Raw genomic sequence first — 14,749 nt, 5'->3', positions numbered from 1 at the left:
TCGTTGCCAATGTGAGCTTGCTCTCCTCCTCGGCACGTGAGCTCCCCTGCCGCCAAGGCCTCGGCGCCGCCATCCTGCACGGCGCCGCGGGGCCTCGCCAGCAGCGCCCCTGCCCAGCTCGCTGGTTCCGGCCTCGAGCCCAACCCGCTGGAGAGAGAGAGAGCCTCGAGCTGGATCTAACACACACTAGAGCGAGAGAGAAAGAGAGAGAGAGACCGAAGAGAGAGCAATGAAGGGGAAAATGGCATTGGAAAAAAATCTAACAAGTGGGTCCTACGTGTCAGAAAAAGTAGGGGCTGAGATTGGGGGTATTGTTGGAGTTGATACTACAAATCACAGCTCCAAAAAATAGGAGAAGCCCTTACTAAAAAAAGTAGGGACCTCAAATAGGGAGTACTGCTGGAGTTACTCTAAACGTTTTGTTCTGCTGTAACTGTCCATGTACTTAACTATATTATCTCCTGTTTAGCATTCAAGCTCCTGTGTAACACACAGGCATTCAAACAGTGAGCATAATCAGAATTCAGAAACACATGAGCGCCGACATATATTGATCAATTGAGTAAGAGATCACACCACAATATTCATGCTAGATTCGCTCAATAATGGCAAACAGTATTTGCACACTGTAACAGTGGTGCAATATAATCCATGTTACAAATCTGCAAAAGGATCACAAATATAATTATGTTTGAAGTCCTCTTTCGGAGGTGCCGTGGATACTATCTTCAGAAACTGGGTGCCAGGCCAGTTGCCAAATGTAGTTGGTGACGCCTGGAACTCTCTATGACTGTATCTGTACGAACATAACAACATTGTTTCTTCAGAATTTTGTCTTTGGCCGTGTTTAGATCCAAAATCCTAAAATCCAAAAAAATAAATAAATCGTCTGCATAGTATATTAAATATAGTCAAAAAATAAATCGCATTACACAAATGGAATGTAAATCGCGAGACGAATCTAATGAGCCTAATTATGTCGTGATTAGACACTAAATTACTACAGTAAACATATGCTAATGATGGATTAATTAGACTCATTAGATTCGTCTTGTAGTTTACAGACGAGATCTATAATTAGTTTTGTGATTAGTCTATATTTAATATTTCAAATGTTGAAAGATTCTCTTTCAAAAATCCAAAATAGAGGAACTAAACTGTCCCTTTGTACTCAGCTCTTATTTTCAGATATACACACAGGAGAGCTGCGTATCTTAGTTTTTTCTTTTTACCGGGAGTTACCTTGATCATTGCTGAGCTCCAATGTTCCCCGTACGTGTCTAGGTAACAAAGTGCACCGGTACTGATCGAGGAGCTTTATTTTGAGTCGGCCCATTTCTGCATTCTCATACTTGCTATCCTCGCCTGCAAAGAAACAACACAAGCAACGAATTGATGATCTACAAGGATCACAAATGGTAGAAATGCACTTCCAAGAGCAAGGGGAAAAAAATCATGGAAGCAAGAACATAGAGAGGCCCACCTCTTCATCCCAGTCACATTTCATGGTAATGTAGGCCAGGATCACTGTTTGGACGGCGGTCCCGCCAATCATCCCCGACCAGATTCCCTGAAATTCAGTCGTGGACTATCAAGAACAGCCCAAGCTTTTGCCGTGTTTTGGGGGAAAAGTTGATGCCGTGATGGATGCTACTGATGATCCATGCCACAGGCTGCTGCTGTTTAATCATCTAGCTATGCAGTGTTTGCAGCATTACCCCGACTCCGAAATGCAGCGGCCAACCGAGCAAGATACCCAAGGGGACTCCGATGAGGTAGTAGCTCCCGACGTTCACGTAGGCGACCAAGGCTTGCCATCCTGAACCGATGGCCACCCCTGCAACAGCAACAGTGAAGATGCACAGACGGCATGTGTCAGCTTGTCGCGCGTGGGAAACAAAGGTCATGTCATGTCAGGTCAGGTCAGGTCATGTCAGGCTCGTCGGCAGCTTAGCTTGCCTGAGAGGACGGGCTGCACGCTGTTGATGAGGATGGTGAAGGCGAGCAGCACGGAGAGGTCCTTCACGGCGGCGAGCACGGCCTCGCTGGACGTGAAGAGGAGCGCGAGCTGGCCGTTGAAGTAGAGGATCAGGCACCAGAAGAAGAGGGCGATCACCACGGACGTCGTGATGGAGACGATGATGGCGAAGCGCGCGCCTCTGCCGCTCCCGGCGCCGAGCTCGTTTGCCACTCGCACCCTGCCGTGTCGCCGGAGAATCGCTGCCGGTTAGTGTGCTGGGAAAGAAGATGAGTGGGACACTTGGTCATAGGCTGATCGTCTGCGTACCCTGTTGCTGCTAGGAAGCCGAACGGAATCATCAGCTCCCATCCGTTGATCGTCTGACTGCATTTCGATCAAGAAAAGCTTAGAGTTAGAAAAGTAAAATTTGGATTTGAATGGCATGTTCTTCGTGCTGAGCATCATTTACCATATGGAGAGTGCATCCACAGCGATTTCAGCGTTCTTCAGGTACCCTGTCAGCAACACCAGCAATTTGAAGTACCAGTTCTCTAAGCTGCCAATGAGCAAATTCGATCATTAGGATGTTAATGGCTCGAACAAAAACGACATCAAAAAAATGTTCCTAGTAGCTGTCAAATGGAAGTACCAGAGCATCACTCCGGAAGCCGAGGAGAGCTTGATGAACTCCCAGAAGTCGGCGAACGCCTCCATCGAGAAGCCCTTCCAGGACAGCGGGCACCCCCCGCCGACGACGTAGACGAACTGCCCCAGCACGACGAGCCACCACGACATGTCGGCGGCAGCGACGGCCCCGACGATCCCGAGCTGGAGGTGCTGCACGAGCACGTAGGTGACGGCGACGTGGATGGCGAGCGCGACGGCCGCGGTGGCCGCGGTGACCCAGTTCTTGAGCTGGCTCTGCAGGAACCGCGTGAGCGGGAGCAGCATCGCCATGGCGAAGTGCTGCGGGAGCAGCCACATGCTCATCTGCCCCGCCAGGCGCGACAGCTCCGGCGACTGCCCGATCAGCAGCAGCAGGTCCTCCATGAAGATGTAGGTCGGCGTCAGCGCGGCGGCGAAGATGAGCAGCACGACCCACGAGCGCTGCAGGTACACCCCCAGCATGTGGTGCTTCTTCGCCCCGAACGCCTGCCCGCACAGCGTCTCCAACGCGCTCGCCATGCCCAGCTACATCATGAGATCAAAATAATTTTAGTTCACTACTACTACTTACTAGTGTGATTACGCACAACTTTTACTGCGCTTGCAGCGTTGTCGACTGCGTAGCCAGATGCTGGACGTGTGCAACTCCTGCAGATGTCGTGAGCCATGACGAAAAAGTGGCAGAATGATTGGAGACGGTGACCAGTGACAGCATTGGATTTGTATGGCTTCTGCGAGCCGAGCTGCGCACATAGCAGGTCAGCAGTGGCTGGCTGGCTGCTGGTGACTTGTGGTTGCGTCCGGTAGCTGACAGCTGAACGGCGTCGCCGCGTGACCCGCGCCGGCAGCGGCCAAGGCGCATGGACAAGACAACCCAAGGAGCTAGTACGAACACAAACTTCTACCGGTGGCAGCGATCGGCGGCAATGGGATTTAGACGCATGCATCTGAACGAGGGGCTGTTTAGTTCCCAAAAATTTTCAAGATTCCCCGTCACATCGAATTTTTGGACACATATATGAAATATTAAATATAATTTAAAAAAAATAAATAATTACACAGTTTAGCCGAAAATAATAAGATAAATTTTTTGAGCCTAATTAGTCCATAATTAAACACTAACTACCAAATAAAAATAAAAGTGCTACAGTAGTCGAATCCGAAAATTTTCAGGAACTAGAGGTCGTCTAGAGCACGAGTCTCCGACTGTGACACCGATCGAGATGGCAACAACACGCATGCATTATCTGATTGGCTCTTATTTTGGCCATTCACGCTTTCTATAGATTGGGTTCAGATCCTGAGCAGAAGGTCACCAAACCTGAATTGTTCCTATCTCCTTGCTGTCTACGTCGACATCAAACTGTCCACAGAAAATGGAGCTCCGGCGATCCTAAGCCTGCTAATGTGGTTGAACCCACCCCAAATCCGCCCCTACCCATATTTCAAGAGCCTTAATTACCACCCGCTCCGACCCACCCCGTCGGCCCAATGCCCCAACCCGCCCCAACCCGAAGTCACGATGGAAGATGATATGCGACTTACGTGCCGATTTACTACCATAGCGCCCCAACCCGTCCCAACCCGTCTATGTCGTCAACCCAACCCACCCCAACCCATTTCATAGTGTCACCCGTTTCCACCCATCCAATAGTACCCGTATTAAAACCCACCCAAAAAACCCATCAAGGCCCGCCCCATTAGCAGGAGTAGGCGATCCGACCTCAGCAGCAGTAGCCCATGGGCGACGACCTTTCTGAAACACTCCAGCGGTGAAAGGTACCGGGAGGACACAGCAGAGATTGGCGGATGATACTGCGACGGCGACACTCATGGATGCAAGTAAGCTACTACTCTTAGCCATGTTGGTGCTCCTGATGCCTGTATTTTTCAGTACATTAAACGCGGCAGGCTGGATATCCCAGTCCATAAATCTAACCATATTCAACTGTCGCATCGCATCGCTGTTCATTCATGAGGCCTAAACCTAACCAGCAATAGCATGGTCCCAGGACCCTGGGCTAAACTCAATTATATATTTTTTTTACGAGGCCGCTGTTCATTCATGATGCCTGTATTTGGAGGTAAACTAAGCATTGCAAAGTACTAGAGTTTGAGCAACATTCAGAGTAGTCAGTTGCTGCAAACTTCCAAACCAAATGATAGTTCCTTCCAGGCCCTTAGCGGATTTGGGATCTAATCTACCTACTCTCTCAAGCGCAACACACAAGCTAGTTCCTTCCAGGCCTTAGCGGCAGCACGCAGTCTTCGCGTGATCTGCCTGCCCCCTGCCTCAAGGGACAAACGGAGAACAGAGAGGAAAGGAGGTCCCCATGCATGTGTGGTGAATGGTGATCGGTGAACTGGTGATGATGAGACGTACGGTAACAAGCACGCTGAATGCGTGCGTGAGATTGAAACGGCATGAGCAGGCAGGCAAGTGATGAGTGTGTCGCGATCTGTGTGCGCGCGCACCGTACCAGGAATCCGAAGTTGAAGCCGGCGACGACGGTGGCGGCGATGGAGAAGGCGGCGAGCTCGAGGTCGCCGAGGTGGCCGATGAAGGCCTGCGTGACGACGTTGATCGCGAACAGCGCGATCCGCTGGAAGATGGCCGGCGCCACGATGCGCCACAGCTTCTTCGACTCCACCCACCACTCCGCCGCCGCCCGCCTCGCGCGCCCCGCCTTGGTGTCGGCGGCCCCCGCCGCCTCGCCGCGCGGCCGCGGCTGCAGCAGCGGCGCCGCCCGCGCCGCCTCCTCCTCCATGGCGCAGCGCGCGACGCCTACCTCCTGCCACGTACGACGCGCGAGCCTGCGGGGCGAGCTGCTGGTTCGCTGCAAGCGACACTAGTGCTGGCCGCTCCGGGGCTCTGGCTCCGATAGCTGTATATAGAGATGGACACCCGGACCCGGACGGGGGAACGCTGTGTTCCGCGAGAAAGCGAGGTCCAGGACTTTTCCCGGGAGCCGGCCGGGGGGTTTGGAAGGAAGTGGCCGGGGCAATTTGGACTCCGGCCAGGCCGAGCTGGACAAGGCACCAAACGGGCTACGGTCTACGGCCTACCGATGAGAGAATGACACGGTGCGTCGATCATCATTATAGCTCCAGTGTGCCCCGCTCTTAGAAAGACAGAGAGTCGGAAGGAATGCGCGCGCGCCGCCGCTCTCATAGCGGCCGGCGGCCCGCCGGCCCCATGGCCGTGGCCGTGGTCGCACTCTACAGCTACCCACTGCAAGAGGATGTCTCCGGCTACCCGGTGGTGGCCAGCGTACGATCATCGCCGTCCGAGCTCCGACCGCGTCGGCGCCGGCCCGGCGACACGATACCAGGCCGGGTGGCCAACTGGCCATCTTCTCCGACAGCGCTGTGCTGCACGTCGGAAACGTGCCGTGCGCGGATGCGTGCGTCAGAGGTGACGCGTGGTGCTGGAGTGATAGTGCAAAAGGGCGCGCGACCGTGATGCGCAGAGCAACGGCGATGGCGACGGCGAGCCGCTACGACGACCACGGTTCCCCGCCACTTTGGAATTGAAAATATCCAACTCTCATTGAATATTCTGGCGAGCTTGCCGCGCACGACACGATCTTCCACCAAGGTGCTAACCTATAAAATAAACACGGTGGCTGGCCACACTGCCTTCAGAAAACGTGGGTATATTCTCGAGAGTGTGGTGACAGCTCATGATAGGTATTTTCACTGTGTGAGGAAAAAAATAAGCAGGGTGTCACTTTGAAACTGAACTATGAAAAAGCTTACTAGGTCAACTGGAGATTTTTTTTTTTGGAAATCCTAGCTAAGAGAGGTTTTGATGAGAAGTGGTTAGGTTAGATTAGAAATTTTTTTGCATAATGATTTGGTGGGAGTTCAAGTGAATGGCAGGGAGGGAGATTACTTTGAGACTGGGAAGGGCTTTAGACGAGGTGATCCCCTCCCCTAACTTATTTTTAATGTTGGGGTGGATATCCTGACTCGGATGATGGCTAAGACCTTAAATTTGGATCTGATAAGAAGTCATACCACAGCGTGTGGTTAGCTTGGAATATGTAGATAACACAATCATTCTGCTTGAAAAAGATCTGCATATAGCAAGGGATCTGTACTATAAAGATCAATAACAATTTAAAACGTTTTTCACCCATATCAGGCCCTACGTAACCCTCGCGCTAGGTCCACCTGTCGGGGGTGAGAGGGTGGAAGGGAGTGTAGACCCATAAAAATCGCATGTTGAGGTGTTTCTGCAAAAAAAAAACTAATTTTTTTCTCGCCACATCTCCTGAAACCCACCTATTGTACCCGGCATGCACATCGTATGCTAAGAAACGTACGAATTAGAAACCTATATATGTGCTTGTAACCACCTCAAATGCTAACATGTCCTTATAAAAAATGAATAAAACAACATAGGAAGGCATCGACGTTACCTTGCATCATGTTTCCTTTTTTCTGTCAACTAACGTCGCGCACGACTCCTAAGACCGATAGGATGCTATATTGATGATGAAGTCACTACTAAGCTAGCATCTTGTTGTTGACTTGCTGTTTCAGACAAACAAATTAAATTATATCCTTTCAGACACACACAGAGAGATTATTATCAACTTAATGAAGGTGTAAGAAAAGCATCGAAACCCAGCCCAGGCACCTCCCATAACCACCAATCATACCGGCACCCAAATTGCACGCTAAGAAACGTACAAAATTAGAAACCTATATATGTGCTCGCAACCACCTCAAATGATGTGTCCTTATAAAAAAGATATTGCTCACCTGAAGAACCAGGAGTTCTACATGCTGAGCTACTCAAACTAAATCACGTGTGTGTCGCACGTGCGTCTATCCTAGTATATATGAAGAAAATCCTGACTATTTTTGAAATCATGTCTAGACTAAGAATTAGTTATATTAAAAGTAAAATCATCTCTATAAACTTAGAAGAACATGAGCTGCAGGGTGTAGCTGTAGTGGTTGGGTGCCCTGTTGGGGTTTTCCCTATCAAATACTTAGGGCCTTAGGGGTCCCCCTGCATTATGAGAATTTAAAAGAGTAAATTGCACCCATCGTACAACAACTTGTCATACGAGTGCAAATTAGTCCAACAACTTGTAAAGTGCTCAATTTAGTACAATAACTTGATAGCTGTGTGCAGATTGAGTCAACAACTTAGAAAATACTTAATTTAGTGCAATAACTTGGTAAATTAGTGCATTCAAAGTCCAAACATTACACAAAAATATAATTGCTAACGTCAAGTCACAATAAAGAGTATATTCACGTCGGAACATATTATTTGACTGTAGATTTTGTGTCGCAATGGACACCAACAATTTTATTCTCAGAATAAATTAATTATGGTTTTATTAAAAATAATATATTATTTAACCACCATTACAACAACAACAACATATTAAGCAAAGTAGATGAACGTCAATAATTCTTAAATTTTATTTATGTAAATTATTGATGGTGATCCGGTTGTTGCTTTTCAACTATGTACAATGTTTTATTAGTTCAAATGCAAACAAATTTTAGAATTACACCATTAGCATCACTCAAACACTAAAGTCGATAAGAGAGACTCTGAAACCTTAGGTTTCTTCTGCGCTTCTCCTCATGTATTCAACAATGCTCATATTTGTTTCTGTTTATTTAGCTCATTTTTCCTTTCTAATGAATATATGAGGCTATAAATATATATGAACCAAACTCCTAAAAGGTATCAATAGTTTGTATCAACGTATTGGCTTTTTTAGTTTAACAGTGCATATAATCAAACATATCGAAAACAGTGAGGGTGAATTTTTTAATATTGAATATCAATTTAAATAGTTTTAATTAAAATTAAATCACTATACAAAAATGTCGGTACCCCAGGACTGGGGTACCCCCTCTTGCTGTGTCTAGGCAAGAGCCTTAGTAGTCATCCTTGACTACAACCAAACAGCCGGACCCCTGCGGTCCGAAGTCCTGTCCTCCCGACAATGGTCCGGACCCGTTCCACGGCCGGGGAAGGTCCGGGGACGCCACGTGTCCCAGGAGAAACAGGCGCTCAAGCGCAAGCAGCCGGGGCTCCGGACCTCCCGAGGAGTCCGGACCCCCGCGGGGTCCCGGACCCCTCATAGGGTCCCGGACCCCCCGCATAGCAATCGGACCCCTCTCCAAGGGAAGGTTTCGACGCCCCGCCTCAGGATGGTCCGGGGCCGACACGTGTATGAAGCCCTTGGTCTCCATATTGAGGTTCACCTACCTTCGCATTCATTGCGGTAGGTGGACGTCCGCATTGATATAGCAGAAGCCGAGGCGTTTGGCTAGCCAGGGACACTATTGATCGCGTATTACCAAGGTAGTGGGGGCACTGGCGCCGCCCACGCCGCGTCTGCCAGTCTGCCGTAACAGATGGATACGACGGCTCGGCTTCGCCCTTTATGACGCTACATAATAGCCTCAGCAGGCCACGCCGCAAGCTACGCTACTCCAACGGGCACCTAGCTGACGGGACAAGAGAAGACCCCCCTGAGTCAGAAGAGCAGCAGTACGCCTATCGGAGGAAAAGATTCGCTACCGCGGTAGCCACAGTCACGTTGGGCCCACCTGTCGGGGCGTCAACGTCCTATGTATCCGTTCCTCCTTGATCTATAAAAGGGGGAGCGCCGCTAGAAGACCTCAGGCTGGGCAATAACCAAGGCCAGCAGAGGATAGGTTCATACACACCACCGAGAACAATACATCTCCCAGTGGACGTAGGGTATTACGCTCCGGCGGCCCGAACCACTCTAAATCGTGTGTTCTTGAGTCCTTGTCTCAGCATAGCTCCAGCCCCATCGCCTAGTACTTCCCCGAGTACACCCTTACTGGGAATAGGCGGGTGCGTTCCGCCACCCGGCTGTGGGTACCCCTAGAACCCCCACAACAAAAAACAATTAATGTAAGACATAACATTAATTTCTAAATAGTGAGGGTTTTTATCCTGGCCCAATACATTGCCACGTAGGCACGGCACAAAAAATCAATGGTCAAATAATATTTAATAATTTGTTCTAACGGGAATATACTTTTTATTTAGACTTTGCGTTAGTTATATTGTTGTGTAATGTTTGGACTGTGAATGCATCTATTTGCCAAGTTATTGCATTAAGTTGGGTATTTTACAAGTTGTTGGACCGATCTGCACCCACCTGTCAAGTTATTACACTAAATTGAGCATTTTATAAGTTGTTGGACTAATTTGCACCCACCTGACAAGTTGTTATATTGTGGGTGCGATTTACTCAATTTAAAAAGAGAGCATATCTCTCAGGAGACAATTGCGCCGTGTGATCTGTTCTATTGTTTGTTTGTTTTTCGTTCTGTAACCCCATTTTTCAACATGTTTTGATGTCCAAGCGCTAGTTTTGAAGCCATATCTCTCGGGGTTTTTTTTATCATCATCAACGGATGACTAACAAAAAATTTTCAACATGTTTTGATGTCGCAAACGTTGTTTTTGATGTTGCAAATGTTTAAAATAAATGTTGCAACTGTATATTCTAAGTGTTTCATTCATTATGGTAATGTTGCATGCAACATCAAACAATGTTGAGGTGGGAATTTTTTCTCTGATCACACCGTCCGATGTCCTGCGCCCGGACCAGAGGCGCTAGCAGCTCCCTTTAAAATTCAAGCTTTCTTAAAAAAAATAAATTTCAAGCCGCATACGTTTGGGCCCTTGTTCCTGTTTGGGGGGGGGGGTCGTATAAAAGAAGGCACTAGCAAATTGCGCTTCTTTTTGTATTGGACATGTGAAAAATATTGGAAGCAAGATTGGCCATCAGTTGGAGCGTTATTTTTTTCAATTCGTTCCGAAAATATGTTATTGGACACTCATACGGTGCTCTTGCAAAGCATATGGGATACGGCGACACAGCTTGGCAACTTGAACTGTACATAAGGCGACAAAGCGCCGTCTGATCTGTAGTTCTTTAAAAAAATTGCTTAAAGATTTCAAAAAAAAATGGCTTAAATGCATTGCAGTGTTCCTGCTTTATTTAAAAAAAATTGGGGCAGTATGCTGGGCCAGAGGGAAAAGAAACTCTTACTCACATGGGCCGGGCGCCGTTGCGCGGCCCAGGACCACAAAACCGCACGAGAAACCTCGCGTAGCTTCGCCGCGCGACACGACACGCCGCCGACCTTTGCGCTTGCGCCCGCCCCCCTACACCACCAAACCACGCGCCCCCACTCCCCCCCCCCCCCCCCCACTCCGTCTCCCCACAAAAGCCTCGTCCTTTGCGTCACCTCGACGCCACATCTCCCCACCCGCCGAACCGGGCACCCACCCCCCCCCCCCCCCCCCCCCCCGATCGGCCCCCCTCCCTCCCGCGCGCCGTCGCCGACCCGCGATGCGTGGGAGCCGCAGGCGGCGCAGGAACGCGAGCTCGGGGTAAGGAGCCCTCCGAAGTCCGATCCCCCCTCCCCGCCCCCGCCGAGCGAGCCATGGAGCAGGCGCCGCGGAAGCGCAAGGGCGCGCCCCCGGCGTGCTCCGCCGCCAGGTCCCTCCAAGATTTGGTCTCCCGGAAGCGCGCCTGCCGCGGGTCCGACCCGCAGCGGCCCCCCTGCGCCGACGCGGCCGCGGGGCACGGAGGTGCACCCGCCGTGGTGATGACGGCCCCCGCGGCGAGCGGCGCGTCGGCGTCGGCGGGGTTCCTCCCCGGCCGCGGGCTCAAGCGGAAGGTGGGCTGCATCGACTCCGCCACGCGGATCGGGCGGCGGAAGCGGCTGGAGAGCGAGTACGACCTCGGCGAGGAGATCGGGCACGGCAAGTTCGGGTCTGTCCGCGTCTGCCGCGCCAGGGCCGGGGCCCCCCGGGGCGAGGAGGAGTTCGCGTGCAAGGCGCTGCCCAAGAACGCCGGGGACACGGCGCACCGCGAGGTGGAGATCATGCAGCACCTCTCCGGCCACCCGGGCGTCGTCACGCTCAGGGCCGTCTTCGAGGACGCCGACGCCTTCTACCTCGTCATGGAGCTCTGCCGCGGCGGCCGGCTCCTCGACGAGGTGGCCAGGGAGGGGAGGCTCTCCGAGCGCCGCGCCGCCAGTGTGATCAGGGAGCTCATGGCCGTGCTCAAGTACTGCCACGAGATGGGCGTCGTGCACAGGGATATTAAACCGGATAATGTTCTGCTCACCAAGGCCGGGAGGTTGAAACTCGCAGATTTTGGGCTGGCCGTGCGAGTCGCTGATGGTAAGTATCTACAAAGATTGCCACCAAGTTTGATGTGAAGGTTAATGCATCATCTATGTGGGGTGGCTGCTCGATATGTTTTTGTTCTAACAATGTAGTTCCTTTAAAATGCCGTCGGATCAAAATGCTGTTCTGATGATCAATGAGAATTGCTATACTAGAGTAAATATGATCGTTCAAATAGAAAAGGCGCTTTTTGGTTTCAGTGCATTGTGCTTTGGAGAGAAGAGAATTGTAGTTTAAATCGATGGGAGGCATAATGCATTGAGCGGTGCAAAAATGCTGTTCATAAGGTGTTCTAATAATAAGTATTTTGTCATTATGTTCGAAATTTGCATTTGGGAAGAATGATTTATTTGGCTTGCCCATACATACGACCAAGTTCATTGCTGGTTTCTGGCTTTGTGGAAAAACTGTTTGTAACCCAATCACATCTGCATTAATCTCTAGCGTGTTTAAACATTTCATAAGGGATTTGAAATGTAAAATTTTGTTTTCAGTCATGACTTGGTATCTGGTGTTCATTGACTGTCATTTTGTTTTCTTAGGTCTGTCAAGAGTCGAAGTGGTGCTATTTCGTAGTTGCAGTCGAGTTGTTGTCATCTGAAGCTAATTGTTAATCCACAGAGTTGTGGATGTGTGAGTTCACATCTTCAGTAGAATGACAGCATGATGGTCAGGTAGTCAGGTCATGGTTATGCAAGTCTGTCATGTGGTTTCAAGAAGCTTTAAGGTATTTGCATGAGGTACATATAGCAGCCTATGGACCCATGATCATTTTAAAGCCAGAAATGCATAATGTTTATTGAAAAATAAGAGCATTTTTTTCTTTCGTATGTGATCAGACTAACACTATTGTCTTTATTTACTGTAAAACTATGTACGACATAAAGTGACTACATTGGCTGACGTTGTCCTATTCCTGCTTTTCATTGCTAACAATACACTTAAGTTTATCGTATCATTATTCTTACTTCTATTATGTCGAAAGTCGCAACATAAGTCTGTTATATGGTATCTGGTAATAACCATTTCTATTTCTAGAACATTCGGATAAAGGTATGGTGGCATAGATTTGGCTGAGAGAGATAATCCAGCACAAAATTGACCTTTTGACTTACGTTGTACATTAGTACATCTGCCATTTGGAACTGTATTTTCTGTATGCTAGGAGTCATATGCCTTACCTGTCATGTTGATGCCTATTTTTATTTTTTTATTATATGTACCTTTTAGCATTCTTACATAACTGATGTTTCCTAACAAAGAAACTGTGAGCAGGTTGGATTCTAATAACTTATCTGATGACAGGTTGGATTCTAATAATATGTTTCTCAACTGTGAGCAGGTCAGAAATTAACTGGTGTTGCTGGGAGCCCTGCATATATGGCACCTGAGGTTCTACTAGGAAATTACTCACAAGAAGTAGATATATGGGCTGCCGGGGTGGTTCTGCATGTGCTGCTGCTGGGCACTCTTCCATTTCGAGGCAACTCTGTCGAAGCCATCTTTGAAGCTATAAAGACAGTCGAGCTTGATTTTCATAGCGAGCAGTGGGCATCCGTATCACTTCTCGCCCGTGACCTCATCAGCAAAATGCTTAATCGGGATGCCTCTTCACGGTTAGCTGCTGCTGATGTTCTCCGTAAGTTCAAACGCCATTTCTTTGCTCCTTGCATTTCTTGCTCCTTGTGATGCTATCCTGATCCTGGTTTTCCCATGCCTTTGAACACAGGGCACCCCTGGATATCATTCTACGATGAATGCCCATTGAAGGCAGAGTTTTCAAACCTATGGAGCACTAATAAGGCTGCAACTCCAACAACATTGTTTGACCAGGAAAGAGTCAGGTCTTGCTGCCAGTCTTCATCTTCAGACTCCTCAAGTGACAACTCTGAGGAGCAGGACGAATGCGGTATAGTTGACGTGCTGGCGACAGCAATAACACAGGTGAGGATATCGGAGCCCAAGAGGAGCCGGCTGTGCAGCCCAGCCCCTGCGCTGCTCTCGCCGAGCAGGAATGCTCTTCGAACCTGATTGGAATGCGTCTGCGCCATTCTAACATGACCCTGCCTAGCCCCAACGTACATACAGCCTCTGATTCAGTAGATGTAAAAATTTTCACCGTGATTGATCCTTCGCAACTGATGTAAATGCTAGCTATTCTGACCATGTAATTGCTGTAAATATAGCAACTGATGCCATCGCTTCTTTGCCTCGATGGCGTGATAATTGATCCATTTTACCTGCATTTCTTGTGCGAACTTTGGGCTCTCATGCTGTGGTGCCTTTTGTTAGGTCAATGAATACGGGGGGTATTTTTTTGTTCACTGACGGACGTTTGCTGTTGTGGACGTCCATCTGAATTGAGTTTCAGAAAGTAGGATAACATGTGCCGGCATCGGGTCTGGGCCTTCCGTATGCGGCAAGATTGATCAGCGGCTGGGCCGGCGGCCAGCGAACGAAATGAAGACACAGGCGGGCCGGGCCGTTTTGCTTACAACCAATATAGATGGGCTGGGCTGCGGTTTGTGCTTCCGCTCGCTCAGGAAGTTAAAGCAAAGTGCAGCAGGCCGCGCACAATGAGTAGGAGACCAGGGCCACCGGCCCGGCCGTTCGCCGGCATCGGATGCGATCTGTCTGCCTCGCTTTCTTTCGTCCGGCATGTAAATGGTATATACAAATATTTTTCAGTGGTATTCAAATTTGATTCGGTTTGGAAAATTTTTATCAGTCCATATCCGATTTCGAATATAATCTGTTCCGAATACTAAAAGTTATATTTTTATGATGTTGATATCCATTACAATCTTATCTGGATAAAACTAACACTATCTGTATCTGACTTCATATTCAAATAAAAATATAAAATAAATACGAGTAATATTCTCCCTATTAGCCTACTC

At 49.0% G+C, this 14,749-nt stretch overlaps 1 protein-coding gene and 1 pseudogene across 1 annotated transcript; one reads left to right on the top strand and one right to left on the bottom strand.

Annotated features, from left to right (window-relative positions):
* Positions 1 to 520: 520 nt before the first annotated feature.
* LOC120679297 (protein DETOXIFICATION 27-like) lies at positions 521 to 5,492 on the bottom strand. Its single transcript, XM_039960852.1, has 9 exons — positions 5,107 to 5,492; positions 2,610 to 3,151; positions 2,430 to 2,516; positions 2,288 to 2,344; positions 1,960 to 2,198; positions 1,719 to 1,837; positions 1,484 to 1,570; positions 1,243 to 1,365; positions 521 to 796 (listed from the first exon to the last, which is right to left on the bottom strand). The coding sequence occupies exons 1-8, from the start codon at positions 5,392 to 5,394 to the stop codon at positions 1,318 to 1,320; spliced, it is 1,467 nt and encodes a 488-aa protein (XP_039816786.1). The 5' UTR covers positions 5,395 to 5,492; the 3' UTR covers positions 521 to 796; positions 1,243 to 1,317.
* Positions 5,493 to 10,988: 5,496 nt separating this feature from the next.
* On the top strand, positions 10,989 to 14,094 carry LOC120679245 (annotated as a pseudogene).
* The last annotated feature ends 655 nt before the right edge of the window (positions 14,095 to 14,749 follow it).

Source organism: Panicum virgatum, chromosome 6N (genome assembly GCF_016808335.1).
Source record: "Panicum virgatum strain AP13 chromosome 6N, P.virgatum_v5, whole genome shotgun sequence".
Taxonomy (NCBI): Eukaryota; Viridiplantae; Streptophyta; class Magnoliopsida; order Poales; family Poaceae; genus Panicum; species Panicum virgatum.
Note: the sequence above shows the minus strand (reverse complement) of the source record. Positions and strands in the feature narration are given on the sequence as shown.

Bases quoted from the DNA above. Each gene is read 5' to 3' on its own strand.
- LOC120679297 (XM_039960852.1), bottom strand. From the start codon at position 5,394: ATGGAGGAGGAGGCGGCGCGGGCGGCGCCGCTGCTGCAGCCGCGGCCG. The intron at 3,152-5,106 runs GTACGGTGCGCG...CTCATGATGTAG, and splicing joins GCTTCAACTTCGGATTCCTG to CTGGGCATGGCGAGCGCGTT. The intron at 1,838-1,959 runs GCAAGCTAAGCT...TTGCTGTTGCAG, and splicing joins CGTGCAGCCCGTCCTCTCAG to GGGTGGCCATCGGTTCAGGA.